Raw genomic sequence first — 17,749 nt, 5'->3', positions numbered from 1 at the left:
TATAGCATAAAATGTGCAGATAAAACTTTGTCAAAGTGTTCTGTGGAAAAAGTTTAATCCTGGCTAGTAATTGTAATCTTGGTATGAATCAGCCTCCTGTGAAGGTGGTCAAGCAGTCAACTGAAAGGACTGATACTTTCAGCTCTGCCCATACGTTGAATATAACGTCGGAATAAGTGCCCCAATTCGATGATGACCTTGATAAAATTCTTGATTTTCTAAATAAAGTATTCTCATGATTCAGAAATTCGTAGGTGATACAGTCCCAGATCGCTGTTACGAGCATTTCCCCCTTCTCGTCCATTACCAAAGCACAGAGATTTGGGGCTGATCACTGACTCTAAGGCAAGATTGATTGCGTCGACGGAAAGATCATGAGTACATATTCGTCGAGAAAGGCACTATCACCACTAGGTGGATAAATCTGGGTTTTTAACTTTTATTTTCGTGCACATTCCAGTGATTGGGTCGTAATATAATTATAATTGTACTGCATATGGAAGACTAGATAGTTTATCGGATGCATGCTGAAGTATATATTACATGCTGTAAATATTACTTTTTTGCGAAATCAATCCAAAGAAAACAATCGAGCGTGAAGAAGAGACTAGTTAGGACGGTTCATTTCGTCAATGAGAAAATGTTTGTCAGCCAAAGAGAACGACGTTCGACTAGCAACGGAGCAATTAATGGATGCATGAATTGGTAAGCTCGATGATTTTTTTTTCACGTTTATCAATATGTCTATCTTCAAAATGGAAAGGTTAATTACAAGAAAGTAACAGAAGATAGCAAATGTCAGCACCTAAGTCATCTCAAATTCCAAAATAATCTCATACGTGAACCTCATGAATGGTGAAAGAGACCGACGAAAATTTTGACATCTTTGCTTATCAGGCTCTAGTGAAAATTTGAATCGACATCATACAACCAATTCTAAAACACTAACCACGAAACACTCTTCGCAGATAAATGGCCGATACAAAAAGCACTTTATTTCTAACCATGCTCGCATTCATCACATCCTCGTCATCGCTATGATTCCTATGGAGAAAGCTAATCGAAGCAAATGGGTACTTACGCTGCCAGTAGCCGATTGGCGCACAAATAGTACGGCGCTACGGCTGAACATAAAATAAGCTCTACCGCGCTCTTGTCTCTTATGCTGGTGGTCATTCCACACTCTCCAGTAGGGTACCTACTGCTATTACTGTAAATACAGACTGATCCAGTTGATGTAGGACGAGATCCGGGTGGCGACCACGGCCTCACCGGACGCGCACCGTTCCTTGTCCCCGAAGCTGTACAGACCCACCAGGTAGGGCAGGTAGACGTTGTTGACTCGCTGGAACGAGATGAATGGATCGCCCTTGTGGCCGCAGTTGGCCGCCTCGCTCCCGTCCGGCGCGAGTTTGAACTCCTGCCAGCACATCTGGTCGTTGTTGAGCTCGGTGTGGGAGGTGAACTGTTTGCAGTCCCGATTGTGCACCACGTTCTTGTCCCGTGCGGTGAAAAACTGTTTGTTGAACTGCACCTCCTGTGCGTAGTAAGGCGTTCGATTTAAATCACGCCACAAACAGGCCGGAATGGCGTTCTCGTTGACACTGCGCCCGTTCGTTTTGGTTTGAGTTCACGTCCGTGGAGAAGGGGGGAGGGTCCAGATCCGGGTGGTACATGCAAAAGACAGACTCATTATTTACCACGTGTGTGTAGGGTGCAATTAAGTTTTCAATCGTTCTGTCTAGCACAAAATGATTTGAAACAGGTGAAAGTGCGTTCTGCAATTCGATTCTGAGCAACAGTCCCGAGCTGGAGAAAGTTACAGAGTCAAAACCAACAATTAGTACCTATTTAAAATATTGACTTAATCAAAACTATCTAAAACAAAATTAAAAAAAACCTTCTGAAGTCCTTGGAGAAAATCCTGGAGCATATTACAAGTTTTATTTATGTGTTAAATGTGCTATTTTAACTTGTAAACATTCCTCTAATATTAATGCACATTTATAGGGTTCTGGCAGAATGGAAGCCTGCAATCCTATTTCGATTGCCAACATTCAGGCCATTTCGGGCCGCGATTAAGTACTAGAGATGTAAACCTTTCCCTGGCACAGACTTCAAGTTATAGAACTCTAGTGATGAAACCGGAATCGCGATGCCCCTTAGGATTAGAAATTCCTAGACAAAACTCAAGCTATGAAAGCAACTAATGCAGCGAACGAAAGGCAACCTGCCAGATAAAATACGATAACAGGATTGACTGATGGACCAACAACATTTATGAAACCTCGTCATCCTGTCATCGGAAATTGTTATCCACTAGGGTAACAAAGCAAAATAAATGTTCTGTGTTGTGCATGTCCAAATGTGAGGTCCTAATTTATTACGCATTTATAAGGTTCCACTATAATATGTTATATTTTAATGTGCATTTGTAGTGCTTCAATATTTTTTCGTAATAATGGCGCCCAACGTGGGGCACGGGTATTGGTAGGGTCCATTTACTTTCGTAAAATGGCACCCAGCCGTAAAACCCACGCGGGCATTGTAAATAGTGTAAATACGTTACGGCCATGAACACTTGCAGTGATCTGCACAACTACGTTGTGAAGTAAGATATCATGTGCTTTGTGATTATTCAGTTATTCCAAGATCGATTGGAACTTTTCTGATCGATTTGGAGGTTTTGTTTGAGTTCGTACTAGTGCCGCCAAGATCGGACGTCCAATTATATTGGAAGATTCTCTGTTCGATTTGCATTGGAGCCTAGCTACAGTTTTCTTGCAGTGTTGCGTATAATTTAAGTTGCAGTGTTGCATATAGTTTAAGTTGCAGTGTTGCGTATAATTTAAGTTGCAGTGTTGCATATAGTTTAAAAGTTGCAGTGTTGCGTATAATTTAAGTTGCAGTGTTGCATTTTTTTGTTTTCGTAGGTCTAGCCGAACCAACTTTAAGGTCATCCATGAAAGAGTTGCTTTGTTGAAGTTGGATGTAAGTTAGTTATATGTTAAAGGTACCTTTATATAAGTTTTTATATAATTTGAGTACGTACGAAATTTTTGTGGATGGTTTCACCCACAAAATTTTCTTTTCCGTTGGTTGTGGTTGTATTACAAGTTTTATTTATGTGTTAAATGTGCTATTTTAACTTGTAAACATTCCTCTAATATTAATGCACATTTATAGGGTTCTGGCAGAATGGAAGCCTGTAATCCTATTTCGATTGCCAACATTCAGGCCATTTCGGGCCGAGATTAAGTACTAGAGATGTAAACCTTTCCCTGGCACAGACTTCAAGTTATAGAACTCTAGTGATGAAACCGGAATCGGGATGCCCCTTAGGATTAGAAATTCCTAGACAAAACTCAAGCTATGAAAGCAACTAAAGTTGCGTACGAAAGGCAACCTGCCAGAGGAAATACGATAACAGGATTGACTGATGGACCAACAACATTAATGAAACCTCGTCATCCTGACATCGGAAATTGTTATCCAATAGGGTAACTGGGCAAAATTTATGTTCTGTGTTGTATATGTCCATATGTGATGTCCTAATTTATTACGCATTTGTAAGGCTCCACTATATAATGTTATATTATAATGTGCATTTGTAGTGCTTCATTATTCTTTCGTAATAAGCAATCAACAATGTTTTTTCATTAGGGTCAAACTGACATTATTAATTTTACTCTATCAATCTTCTCTCTGTATAATTACCGAATGTGTATTGAGTTTTTCAAAGAAGTATTGGTAAAAATCTATAAGTGATGATTATGATTAAGTTTTGATCAAGTTAATAGCGAAAGATATAATCAACGAACAAAAATCAAAACACCTGCAAGCATTTAGAAAAAATATCCTTATCCTTGGAGTCGAAGGAATTCTTGAAACAGGATAACATAGCCATGGACAAAACACTTATACAAATCATGGATGGACTAGCTGTTCAATATGTACAACAAGTCTTTGCAAGAATATACCCGCATAGACCTAAAACAGCTTCCGCGAGATTAGAAGATGGTGAAAATAGCTTCAACAAATAGTCATTCAACAATATAGGAAACAAAGATTTTTTAAATTTCTGCACCAAACTTTACTTTCGGTACTTTTAAGTTTTCGAGGCGAATACTGCACTTCCTGTAAAGAATCATATGAAACTAGCCGAGAGCACACTTACTGTGTCAGTTTTCGCGCCAAACAAAGCATTCCTGCAAAAACTTACCACTACCACCCATGCACACTGTAGGGTAAAAGCTCCCTTAGTGGAGGTAGTACCATTAGTAGTGGTAGTCGCAATTTTACATGGGAAAATATACTTTTTTACCTTTCTGTCATGAGAAACTCGAATTTTTCTGAAACCATGTAACCGATAATGTGAAAACATAGCTTAAGATGTCCTGAAAAACTTTATCGAAGACCAGAAAGTGATATGATGCTTATGAAAAAAGTTGCTATTGTTATTTCTTTATATGTTTAAACTTAAACACATGCATGCGATTTGTTGAATATAACATACCTGTGACAAAAATGCAAAAAGTTCTACTGAATACTAAATCCCATACAAATTTCAATTGCAATGCACAAAGTGTAGACGCAACCGATCGTGCTCAAATTTTGCACAGATACTCAGGACCCGAAATGGAACCAGAAAAAGCTTTGATCTAAGAAAACGGTTCCGATGACCCACACTACTGTACATATTTATGTAGTTAGTAACACTGGATCCTTGTCGTGATGATCATCATTTAACGAAAGGTTCGACGTTTAGAGGTTGAGTGGGTCCCAATAGTTGTGGTGAGTCGTTATTCGCTACATGGACGTTGGATGTGAAGGACTATGATTCCAAGTTACTCGGATTGGCCAAGGCTCTTTCGGCTGTTGTACGTAGCACTCACTGTTCTAAGGAAAGTAATGAAAATAACAGCAAAGAACTATCTCGGAAGAATTTCCGGGAGTAAATCTTCCAGAAATCCTCAAAAAAAATCTGCGAGTGCGCCCTGGAGCAATATCTGAAATTCTTGATTACACTTCAGAACATAATCTCCAAAATGTTTGACAACTCTCAGGTCACTTGACAGATCACACACAAGCAAGATATGGAGAAAAAATATATTCTACTTCACAGACCTTCTTGTCGTCCTCTTTTTGCTTGTGTTATATGATTCATGTGACCTGATAATTGTCAAACATTTTACAGGTTATGTTTCGTGGTGTAATGAAGAATGATATCTAAACACATGCATCGAACAAATTTATAGACAAAAACAAGAGTGTATTATTCCCTAGAGAAATCTCTGAAGGACTTTTGTAGGATTGGTAAAGAAATTCTGGAAGATTTCTGAAGGAAACTGTTGGGAAATTCTTAGAGGAAACCAAGGAACTACTGATGGGTGCTGTAGAGGTTTTTTTTTACAGATTGTCGCGGTGGAATATTTGAAGCAATTTTTTAGCAAAATACGCTTGAGAATTGGATGGATGCATCCGCAGAAAAAAATTCTGATAATTTCTGCAGCAATAGCTTACAAAACCCTGTATTTATCCCGGAAAGAATCCGTTCAGCAATTTATGTGTTTTAGCAATACTAAAGAAGCAATTTTCCAAAAAAAAATATTGAAGTAACCTCTTTATAAATCTTTTCTTCGAAGATTTCCAGTACTGGTAAACTTATCCACAAGTCTCACTCATTCTGTTCAGCCAAGTTTGCAAAATGAATCGTGAAAAATTTAAACCATGAGTTTTGAGGACAAGTAATGTATTGCCTTTTCCGGCTATATCAGTCGGCCAGTATTTGTGTAATAGATGAAAAAGTATTTGGAGGAAATGTGCGTTTCATTGAGAAATAGAGAGATAAGCTTGTGGAAAAATTAAAACTTGTTTTTTAAGCGATTTGAACCCATGACTCCGAATCGTTAGTCCGGCGCTTTACCAACTACGCCACAGAGCAAGTTACGATTCTGTGGAAAAGAAAGTCAAACTGGATTCGAAGCGGAAGCACCACCATACCGGATTCGTCTTTCATAACTTTAGTCCTGTTCAACGACGTAGGTTGAACTTGCTCGAAGTTGCTGCATCCCGCTCTTACCCGAACAGGACTTTTATTTGCTCCTTCTGCTCCAACACGTGCGAGAGTATTTTTTTAGAGTGTTGGTATTGAAGCGCTGAACTAGCGAAACGGAGTCGCGGGTTCAAATCCCACCAAAACAGGTGGTATTTTTTTATCACAAGTTTACCTCTCAATTTGTCAATAAAACGCACTTTGTCTCAAAATCCCATGATTTTTGAGAACTTGAGCTTTTACCAACACTGTTGATTTCTGATGGAATTCCATGAAGAGTTCCTTTAGCAATTCCTGGAATCTTCAAGGAGCATATTCCTCAGGCATTCCCTGCAGAATTTTTTTTGTATCGCATGGATTTTTTTTTCGAAAAGATTCTCACGGAATCACTTGAGCTGAGTAATTCCTTAAGCAACTTCTGAAAGAATTCCTGATATTAAAGAATCTTTGTATAGGATTCCCAAAGGATTTTTATGCAACCACATATGATTCAGTCATTTGCTCCTGCTCGGGGAATGCGTTGTCGGTGGACGATTGGAACCGAATTGAGCAAACGATCCATCAGCTGCAAACTAACTCGCTGCTGCCTTCTCGCGGTTAATAGAGCCCTCAGTAGGTTGGTCGGTACCTATAGGCATACTTACGCAACATCCGATTCGAGCTTCAGGATGGCAATATCGTAGTCGTGCGTTTTGGGATTGTAACTGGGGTAGCGAATGGTTTCCATCACTCGGATAATTTGTGCCTCGCCGTCGTCGATTTTGCTGACATCGGTTTCACCGATGCTGATGACATCTGGACTGCGTCTGGATTAGAGAGTGATGGGGATTATTCAAAGTAAATGAGTTACAAAATGTGCATTGTGTACGTCTCGATCGCAAGGAAATGCCACAATCGAGTGAAAATCGGTTGTTGACAACATTATCTGTTGTTAGCTAGGCAGTAATTGAAGGCAAAATAACAAAAAAAAAAATATAAGAAATAACTACAATCTGTTTCGAAAAAAAAAACCGCTTAATCTAGAATAAAATTTTATGGTTTTCACTATCTCTATCATTTGTAGACAGGGGTGGAAATATTCATTTGCAATTTTTTGTTGCTAGAGTAAGTAGTTCTGAAGCATACTGTTGAATTTTGCCAGAAGTCAGTATTTCTGTTTCCATATTTAATCTAAAATATTGTGAAATAATGTAAGGATAAATACTTAAAATTCAGAGATATCTATATAATTGAAGCAAAAATTCATAACGTTAACATGAGAGATTTTCAACCCTCTTCTGTGCCATGCATTGAATCATACTTCATGAAGTTCCATTCATTCTGGTCAGTGAAGCCTAGCCGTATTAAAATATTACACCCTCGAGAATAATCGCCCTACACACACAGAAAGCACCCACGACCCCCTTCCGGAACTTACCTCTTGACCGTGTTGGTGCAGCCAGCCGTCGTGAGGACGGTGTTCCTGTTAATTAACGTGCCCATGCAGTTCCAGCTAGTGGCAGCAGTCCGATTGACTTTCCAGCCGATCATGACCGAGTGCGGATGGTCGGCGGCCTCTTCAATGCGCTGCCCTTCGGGCGACGCGAAATCGACATGCTTCTTCCTGAAGCGCTGGTAATTGGTTTCGCATTCGGTCAGCAGCGGCAGATGAGCCGTAGCGATGAACGAGTTAACCGGACAGCACACTATCGGTGCCGTTTCGTTGGTGCAGAATTTGATTTCGTCCACCAGCGAGCGATGATTGCAGTGGTCAATATGGACGCAAACGCCCGCCTCACGGTCCCAGGCCTCGCAGATGTAGTCCAGGGCCAGTTCCTTTTCCATCAGCACCTGCGGGGTGAGGGGATGCGGTATGTAAAATGTGCAATTCAGTATTATAATGTATATTTTAAATAACTTGGAGTCATGTGGAGCGGACCTGGTGTGTTGGTTAGAATACTTGACTATCACGCCGAGGACCTGGGATCGAATCCCACTCCCAACAAACTCGCAAAATGTGAGTTCTTCCTTCGCAAGGGAAGTAAAGCGTGGGTCTCGAGATGAACTAGCCTAGGGCTAAAATTCTCGTTAATATACACGGTGTTCAATAAGTTCGGATACACAGTAAAAATGAATTCATTTCCCATATGTAATTCAGATTTGCAAAGTGAATGTATTAATTGAAAGCTTACATAATACTGATCAAATACAGTATATGTTTTGAAATAAACTGTCCTTGATCCTTTTGTAATAATTGCAAATGTGTCTCAAGTTCCTTTCGGCCGGCACGCACGTCTGTCATTGGTATTTTGTCTAGTTTTTATTGAGTTATGGTGTTAAGTTATATCAAATTAGGTTGTTGTCCTCAGCATTAGTGGTAGCAACTATGGCCATACGAAATAATCTATAAGATTCAGATTTGGTGAAGTACGAACTCATTTTATTTTGATCTTTAAAATTGCTAAAATTGCCGCTGCACCTGTTTTAATGATTTTTGTTTTGTCAAAAAATATCTTAGTTTAATCTATAGTTATCTCCTCCAAAACTTGATTATAACCCTATTGTAGCAAATTTGAGCCAAAATTGGCTTTATATAATGTATTTATGCCTTTTTCATAGATTTAAGCACATTTTGACTAAACTTGCAAATATATCGCCATATAATCACTGAAATAGCAGTGTACAGCTTTTGTCTATTAATTTAGTTATTTTAATTTAGTATAGTGAGATGTAAACTCAAAAGTCAACGTTTTAGACTTCTGTAGCTTGAGCAACTTATCGAAAATTATTCCAGCGTGCCGGAGCAAACAAACTTTAGATACATCTAAGGCTTATGAAAAAAGTAGAAAAAGACTTAATTCAAAACCATATGCTTTATTTGATCAGTGTTATATGACCTTTCAATAAATACATTTACTTTGAAATTCTGAATTACAGATGTGAAATAAATTCAAGTTATATGGTGTATCCGAACTTATTGAACACCGTGTAGATAAAAAAGGCACGGTAAAGGCTGAGTATGCTGCGCAATTCAGATCCCATTGTGATCCACTAGCCTCTGCCCAACAACTCCTATCCCTACCTTCTCGTGGTACCGGCTGGAAACTACGAGCAACCTTAGGGAAGATTGGGAACCCCGGTTGGAACTTTGGTCGTAGAATGACAGGGATCCCGAGCAGAAGAAAATAACAAGTGAATAACATATCAAGGTATTTACCTTAAATACTACCATACCTTGATATGCCCTTCATTAGGTGGACATAAGAGGTAAAATAACAAAAAATGAATAACAAAATTTTGTATAAATAATACCTAGAAAATAACAAGCCTTGTTATTTCAATAATGAATGCATACCTAAAATTTCAAGAGCTGTATTTGTTATTCTAAAGTTATTGAATAACAAACTAATAACATTTCTTGTTATTAAATGTTTCATTTGTTTGATGACTTCATGATGTAATAGCAAATCTTGTTCTTCGGTTATTTTCACTGCTAAACCAACAAATAATACATCAATACCAAACTTTGCTCAAATACCTCCTACTGTTATTGTGATGCTCTCATAACATTTCGTAGAATAACGCAGCAATATCAATTTAAAGTATTAGACCACATGTTGCTCTTTGCATGGTATTTGTAAGGTATGCCCTTCTGCTCGGGAAGGGAGGCTCCTTCGGCAAACCTGAGCGTCTGTTCTCCAGGAGGAGCGGCTCACAACAGCGTTTGATCCCCATGTTAGGGGCGGCTGATCTACGTCCGAGTGCCAGGGAAGGACTTAACTGTGTACTATGGTCTTCCGAAAAGTTGGGGGTTGATGTCAGGCCCGTAAAAAAACATAGTAACGGAAAATCAGCAACATAATAATATGAACCGAGACTAACGGCAACGACCCTAGCGAACAAAAAGGACTTGCGATTGCAAACTCGGTACGTGGAACTGCCGATCTCAACTTCATTGGGAGCACCCGCATACTCGCCGATCTACTAAAGGACCGCGGGTTCGGCATCGTAGCGCTGCAGGAGGTGTGTTGGATAGGATTCATGGAGCGAAGGTTTACAGGTAATCATACCATCTACCAGAGCTGCGGCAACACACGCGAGCTGGGAACAGCTTTCATCGTGATGGGTGATATGCAGAGGCGCGTGATCGGTTGGTGGCCGATCGACGAAAGAATGTGCAGGTTGAGGATCAAGGGCCGATTCTTCAACTTCAACATAATAAAGAGCACAGCCCACATTCCGGAAGCACTGATGATGAATGAGGACGCATTTTACGCGCAGCTCGAACGCGAGTACAACCGCTGCCCAAGCCACGACGTCAAGATCATCATAGGAGATTTGTACGCTCAGGTAGGCCAGGAGGAGGAATTCAGATCAACGATTGGAAAGTTCAGCGCCCACCAGCAGGCGAACAAAAACGGCCAACGACTCATTGATTACGCCGCCTCCAAAAATATGACTCTTATCGATACACCTGGAGATCACCACAGCAGACGGGATCTCAAATCGACCACGTTCTGATTGACGGAGGCACTATTTCAACATTATCGACGTCAGGACCTATCGTGGCGCATCAACTCCGACCATTATCTGGTGATGGTTAAACTGTGCCCACAACTCTCCGTCATCAACAGTGTACAGTACCGCAGACCGCCACGGTACAACCTAGAGCGACTGAAACAACCGGATGTAGCCTCAGCATACGCGCCAAATCTCGAGGCCGCGTTGCCGGACGAGGGCGAGCTCGATGAGGCCCCTCTAGACGACTGCTGGAGTACAATAAAAGCAGCCATCAACGACCCAGCCGAGAGCACCATCGGGGACGTGTAATGGAATCAACGGAACGAATGGTTCAACGAAGAGTGCAGAACAGTTTTGGAGGTGAAGAACGCAGCGAGGGACCCGACAAAACATGGAACGTTACAAACAGAAGCGCAAACAGCAGACCCGCCTCTTTCGGGAGAAAAAGCTCTGCCTGGAAGAAGCGGAGTGCGAAGAAATGGAGCTGCTGTGCCATTCCCAAGAAACACGGAAGTTCGATCACAAGCTCAACGTATCTCGCAACGGCTTCGTGCCGCGAGCCGAAATATGTAGGTATAAAGACGGAGGCCTCTTGACGGACGGACTTGAGGTGATCGAAACGTTGAAGCAGCACTTCGATCAGCACCTGAATGGCGTGGAGAACGTAGGCACGGGAGACCATGGCAACGGAGAAAACGACGACGCCAGAGCTGCGGACTGGCTGAGGGAAGTTAAGGATGCCATTCATCAGCTCAAAACCAACAAAGCAGCTGGCAAGGATGGTATCACAGCTGAACTTATCCCAAAAAGTTAGCAACCTGTCTGCATCGGCTGATAGTCAGGATCTGGGAAACCGAACGGCTACCGGAGGAGTGTAAGGAATCTGCCCCATTCACAAAAAAGACGACCATTTGGAATGTGAGAGCTTCTGGACGACCACTATTTTAAATGCTGCCTACACAGTGCTATCCCAGATCATCTTCCTTCGCCTGTCACCAAAAACGAATGAGTTCGTGGGAAGTTATCAAGCCGGCTTTATCAACAGCCGGTCGACAACGGACCAGATCTTCACCGTACGGCAAATCATCCAGAAATGCCGTGAATACCAAGTCCCAACGCATCACCTGTTCAACGACTTCAAAGCGGCATACAACAGTATCGACCACGCAGAGATACGGAGGAGAATCATGGACGAAAACGGCTTCCCTGGGAAGCTGACTAGACTGATTAAAGCAACGATGGACGGTGTGCAAAACTGCCTAAGAGTTTTGGGTGAACTATCCAGGGACTGCGACAAGGTGACGGACTCTCATGCCTACTCTTCAACTTCGCTCTGGAAGGTGTGATACGACGAGCCGGGCTCAACAGCCGGGGAACGTTTTTCACAAAATCCGGTCAATGTGTGTGCTTTGCGGACGACATGGACATTATCGCCAGAACATTTGGAACGGTGGCAGATGTGTACACCCGCCTGAAACGCGAAGCAGCAAAGGTCGGCTTGGTGATGAATACCTCAAAAACAAAGTACATACTGCTAGGCGGAACCGAACACGACCGGATCCATCTGGGTAGTAATGTTACGATAGACGGGGATACTTTCAAGGTGGTGGAGGAATTCCTCTACCTCGGATCATTACTGACGGCTGACAACAACGTGAGTCGTGAAATTTGGAGGCACATCATCAGCGGCAGTCGTGCCTTCTACGGGCTCCAGAAGAAACTGCGGTCGAAAAAGATTCACCCACGCACCAAATGCACCATGTACAAAACGCTAATAAGACCGGTGGTCCTCTACGGACACGAGACATGGACCATGCTCGAGGAGGACCTGCAAGCACTCGGAGTTTTCGTGCGACACGTGCTAAGGACGATCTTCGGCGGTGTGCAGGAGGACGGTGTTTGGCGGAGAAGGATGAACCACGTGCTCGCTGCACTTCACGACGAACCCAGCATTCAGAAGGTGGCCAAAGCCGGAAGGATACGGTGGGCAGAGTATGTTGCAAGAATGCCGGACAACAACCCTGCAAAGCTGATGTTTGCTACTGATCCGGTTGGCACAAGAAGGCGTGGAGCGCAGAGAGCACGATGGGCGGGCCAGGTGAAGCGTGACCTGGCGAGTATTGTGGCGTACTATTGTTGATTATGTTTTGTCTTAAATGTGATGTTGAACAAATAAATGTATGTACAGATAAAACAAATAATAAATTGGAGTATTGGCCCTCATGGAACTTTTCAATATTTTTAATCAATGTCAAAGCATCAATGTTAGATAGAAGACTTAAAAAAGTTTTGAAGCTGTGACACATATCTAGAGAAGCAAACTGAATCAATGATTCATACCGCATACCCTCACCTGTGGTACACTGTTGACATTAATCGTTTTGTAGATAACCGAATTCATCCATTCGCGGAAGGCAATTGCCCTGGATGCCACCAACGGTCGACCGAATCCACAGTCCGGCGCATACGAACCGACGCCAATCAAATCCTCCGGGAACGGATTGGTGTCTCTCGCGGGTCTAATTTCGTTCAGCACTTCGTTCCCGTTCCACGGTTCGCACGCCCCCGGCACCAGATAGTCCCTGGACCAGGTACAGAACTGCGTCGTGTCGTTGATGCCATCCTTCAGAATGCCATACTTCTTGTAGAACTCGGTGCAGTTGTCCCTGGGCAGCAGTTCCAGGGCAGCCGTCAGGTAGCGCTCGGTCCCATCGGTGTTGTTATCCACGGTGCCGTCATCATTCAAGTTGTACGGTCCGATACCGAACGAAAGGAACCGGCTTTGATCTTCGTTGCCGGCGGCGGTGGCGGCGGCGACACAAGAAACGGATTTCCAATCGTAACGGTTCCTACAGTCATGTCACACCGGTTGTCGTCAATCGCGAGGCAGCATGGGGTTGAAAAAAAAACAAGAAATGGATGGACGATAGAGGGAAGAGAAAAAGTGGGTGAGCCACTTAACAAATTTCGAATCACGTCGAGATAATCACCTGTTATCGGTCTGCAGCCGGATCAGTGCCAGATCGTTGTAAAGCGTTTTTTTGTCGTACTCCGGATGGAAGATTACCTCGGCAATGCGCTTCCAGTCATTCTTGTAGTTGACGATGTCGACCTCGCTGGGGGCCATTAGGGAGATTGTGAAAGGAATGGAAATAAAAGAGATGATGTGGGGTAAAACTTGTGTTATGCAAGTGAGGGTGGTAAAGCTAAACACTTTAAATTAGGTGATACAATGTGTATACTTATGCATTTGAGTAACAATATGATTTTACAGCAGAGGCCCAGAAGGGACCGAGTTGCCTGTAAGATTGCATGAGATCCCGGTATGAAATCATATTTATACAAGTATTGAAATGTGTAAAGTCATTTTGAAACTTTTGAGATATTTGCGCTGATTGCTTAGTACCACCTACAGGCAGTGCTGAAAATGTCATTTTGACTTTTCTGGATTCAATTAGGGGGGGGGGGGTGTGATTAAGGTAATAAGGAGGGGGATTAAAGTAATAATCTTTGAAATAATTGCTAAAGCAGTCCCTATAGAAACCCTGGAGAAATTGCATAATTGAATCATAAGTGATTTCTATTGCAATATACTACAGCACACCTATTGTAATCCCTCCCTCGGGAAAACCAAAATTAGTAATCCTCACAAAAACCACATTTCTATTCTATTCTATTCTAGTGCTTGCACAGCTAGTATTGAAAAGCATCCTGGAAATATCAGAAATACTTCAGATATTTTCTTGTCAATATTAATATTTGCAGGTAATCCTCACAAAAACCACATTTAAACCAAAAAATAAAAACTAATGCAACCACCTCTACCCACCACAAACTTACATATTCTTCACGCAACGTGCCGATGTCAGTGCGAAATCCTGTGCCACTATCGTACAGCCACAGATCCAATCAATGTTGTCGGCGTCCTTTCCAACGGCACACTTTGCTCCCACAGTGGCGATATCCCGGAAGGGTTGCGAAAATCGACGAAAGAAAGACAGGAAATGCCAAGGTGAAAATTTACCCACTCAAGTCGTCGTCGTCGGTTGCGGTTGAAATGGAGAACAAGTTAACTAATCGTAATCCCGCTCCGTGCCGTCCCCGTCGCGTCACGCTGGGTGCGAGTGCATCGTACATACCTTGAATTCTTTGAAGATCTGTAGCTGTGCACCGGTTGGATCGACCGACATAGTTTCTTTTTTCCCGGTTAGTTGTGGGTGGTTGTAGGAGCTCTAAGGAGGAAAGTTTATAGGGAATGTTATTCGATGGCGACATGTTTATTGTTGCATTTGTTACGTACCTTAACGGCAGTGGGAACAAGGGCTTCGTCCCACTCGCGTCTAGAGATGTGCCTCGTGACACACTCTTGGGGATAATAGTTCCTCTTTGTAACATCTTCGATCCAATTAATGTAATGAGCTAGCTTGGCGTACACTCCGGGCGTTGTTTGTCCACAAGGAACTCCCAGAACAGAAATACCTATTACAAAGGGCGTGTATCTGGAACTGGACAGCAGTCGAACCTGGAGCGGCCCACCGGTGTCTCCAGGACAGGTTTTTAAAGTCTCATCTCCAGCGCACATCAGCATGCGGTTGATTCCCTTGCGGAATGCTTCTTTGTTGGTGCGATACCAGAACTTGCAACGATCTTGATCAATTGGGTTTAATGCGCTGTTGTAGATTGGTGGAGAGACATCCGAATCTTGAAAAGCGTTAAAGACCATGTGAGATAAGAGCATGACATTTTTGACTGGTAGAGGGGCTTATACTAACAGAAGTCCCAACCGGTGGCATACATCTTCGGAAATGAGAACGAGTCATTCGTATACAAACAAGCCGGCGTTACAAAATCAGTCACGCTGCAAGGTATCAACACATAAACAGAGAGAAAGAGTCTGAGAAAAAGCAGTTCTTAAAGAGAGAAACACAAACATAAACAAAAAGAGCGAGAGCGCGTGCCATCGATCACGCCGAAGAGATTTTGTAATCGTAGACAACCTACGTCACCGGTTTTGCAAGTCTGAGCAGTGCCACATCGTGATAGGCGCTGTTGAAATCGAACTGCGGATGACGGATGATTTCCTTAATGTCCAGCTGCTGCGCAAAGCGGTCATCGTTGGGACTGTAGAGATCTAGGTCACCGAACCGAACCGTCGTAGGTTCTGCCCTATTGAATACGGATTACTGTTAGAATATGAGGTTTCAGAATCTTTTATCGTAATTACTCTTCATCTTGTGTGCAATGGGCAGCCGTCAGCACAAAATCCTCCGCAATCAAAGCTCCCGAGCATCTCCACTCAACATCACCACTGGGCTGTTTCCATCCAACTGCGGCCAAGTGGGCAAACTCTCTGGAATACGTTGGAAGCTCCGCTGAAGAAGTAGAAGCTTTTCGATCGACCAACTTCTGCAGTCGTAGAGAACAATCTAAAACACACATTCGTTTCTATTCAATCCCGATCTCCAAATCACAACAATAACTCACCGTCCAACGAACCCCTATCAGGAATCGTATGTACGCTAAGCTCTGAAACGAGAAATCCAAAACCCACCCATTAAAGCACAACCATTTTTAACCTTGAAACACTTGCAGGCGATCGCATAACAACAATCTTTCACTCGCGATCACACGCTTATCAATTTCGCCCGCTCCGGTTCCAACCTTCAAACGATTTAAGGAACGCCTGGGCTCGAACAGCTGATGGGGCCACCACGGCCAGGATCGTCACCACCGTCGTCGCAGCCAGCGAGAGCTGCCGTCTCCCGCCGGCGACGGACTCCAGCGCTATCACTCCGATTCCGAACATTGCGCGAACCGAACTGACTGAGGCTCGCTTATGCTAGGCGTTGAAGTCACCGTTGCGCACACAGGCGACAAACCCGATCGTTGCTCGGTTGGCTTTCTTGCGATCGCTCGCTTCTTGTGTCTCACGCGCCACATGCATATGAGAATGCGTGGATTTTGGCTCGATCGATATGGCGACGCGACGACGACGACGTTGATGCTCGAAGGCTCACACGTGTATTATGTAAGCCGAAATTGAATATCGATCGCGGCCCGATATGCGATGCCACTATACCGGTGCGCTGCTGGTGCAGTTTAAGAAAAGTGGCCAAAGTGATTGAATGGAAGTGAGCGACACCCGACGCCTCCTGGCCCGGCTTTACTTTCACTTCCAGGTTCGTGCGACACGACTAAAGGTGTGTGCGCAAGATCGGCTTGGGGCCGGCTGTAGCAGTGCAGCGGGTCTTTGTGGTTGAAAGGCCGGAGATGTGAGTGGGTGTGTTTGACGTACGGCTTATAACGGTTGATTGATCGTAAATGTAGCTAGCTAGAGCGTCGTATTTACTACTGCAGCCGAATGGAATGTGGTGATAGACTTGATCATGAAGAGATGTTGCATGTATGTTGCACAGAAGAGTATGTCTCATGAGTGTTGTACTCTAGGCTAATATAGACTGGTTCACGCGAATCAATTGAATTGGTTAGTTTAATGATGAGAAGATATAGCAACTTGTTTTTCTTAATTTACTAAAAGTACACATTTCTGGGGCAAATGTTGGGTATGTATGCTGTTCAATTGTACACAAATCGAAGTCGTGACCCGGTGTTTCTTAGTGTTCCATTCAGACAATCCACTCCGCTGAATGTCTTCCAGCTTCAATTCCCACCGATTCAAGTTTTTTTTTTCAGAAGAAAAAGCACGAACGCCGGGGAAATTACCCATTACTAACAGATCTCATTCGCATGCTTACGATATAATAAAGCATTTCACTCACAAACGACAATACAATACGCGCGCGCCCGCTTGCAGTCGACGAGTAGCTATAATCTAGCTCTCACCACTGTTTCCGACGACTGCTGTTGCAACGTCGTGGATGTGTTGCTTTATGACATATCGCATCGTAAAAATCCCTTTTATTGAAATCAATATCCTTGCGAATCGGATCTATTGCCCCGTTCTGTTCCTACGTACCTACGTACGCTGCCGCCGCTACCGCCACCACCTGTTCTTAAATTTGAGTTGGGCGAAGTGGTGAGCTGGTAATAGGTAAGGTACGCTGCCGAAAAGCGGCGTGTCATATGTTATTCCTCTCTCTGTTTTCATTCATGTGTGCATGCAACACTATCAAGGTACAGTGTTGCTTTCCAGTGTGCGATTTTTTTTAAAGCTCAGTACTCTACTTCAACCCA

At 43.1% G+C, this 17,749-nt stretch overlaps 1 protein-coding gene across 1 annotated transcript; it reads right to left on the bottom strand.

The window, feature by feature from the left end:
- Window positions 1-943: 943 nt before the first annotated feature.
- On the bottom strand, window positions 944-16,642 carry LOC109420638 (uncharacterized). The gene is made up of 13 exons (XM_029852856.2): window positions 16,217-16,642; window positions 16,040-16,081; window positions 15,780-15,981; window positions 15,557-15,721; window positions 15,328-15,413; window positions 14,856-15,256; window positions 14,695-14,787; window positions 14,396-14,496; window positions 13,546-13,671; window positions 12,909-13,404; window positions 7,473-7,885; window positions 6,700-6,861; window positions 944-1,604 (listed from the first exon to the last, which is right to left on the bottom strand). The coding sequence occupies exons 1-13, from the start codon at window positions 16,359-16,361 to the stop codon at window positions 1,208-1,210; spliced, it is 2,829 nt and encodes a 942-aa protein (XP_029708716.1). The 5' UTR covers window positions 16,362-16,642; the 3' UTR covers window positions 944-1,207.
- Window positions 16,643-17,749: the final 1,107 nt, after the last annotated feature.

Source organism: Aedes albopictus, chromosome 2 (genome assembly GCF_035046485.1).
Source record: "Aedes albopictus strain Foshan chromosome 2, AalbF5, whole genome shotgun sequence".
Taxonomy (NCBI): Eukaryota; Metazoa; Arthropoda; class Insecta; order Diptera; family Culicidae; genus Aedes; species Aedes albopictus.
Note: the sequence above shows the minus strand (reverse complement) of the source record. Positions and strands in the feature narration are given on the sequence as shown.

Coding starts and splice junctions, on each gene's coding strand:
- LOC109420638 (XM_029852856.2), bottom strand. CDS start 16,361: ATGTTCGGAATCGGAGTGATAGCGCTGGAGTCCGTCGCCGGCGGGAGA. Junction 15,257..15,327: donor TGCCACCGGTTGGGACTTCT/GTTAGTATAAGC, acceptor ACGCTTTTCAAG/ATTCGGATGTCTCTCCACCA. Junction 6,862..7,472: donor TGCACCAACACGGTCAAGAG/GTAAGTTCCGGA, acceptor TCTCTAATCCAG/ACGCAGTCCAGATGTCATCA.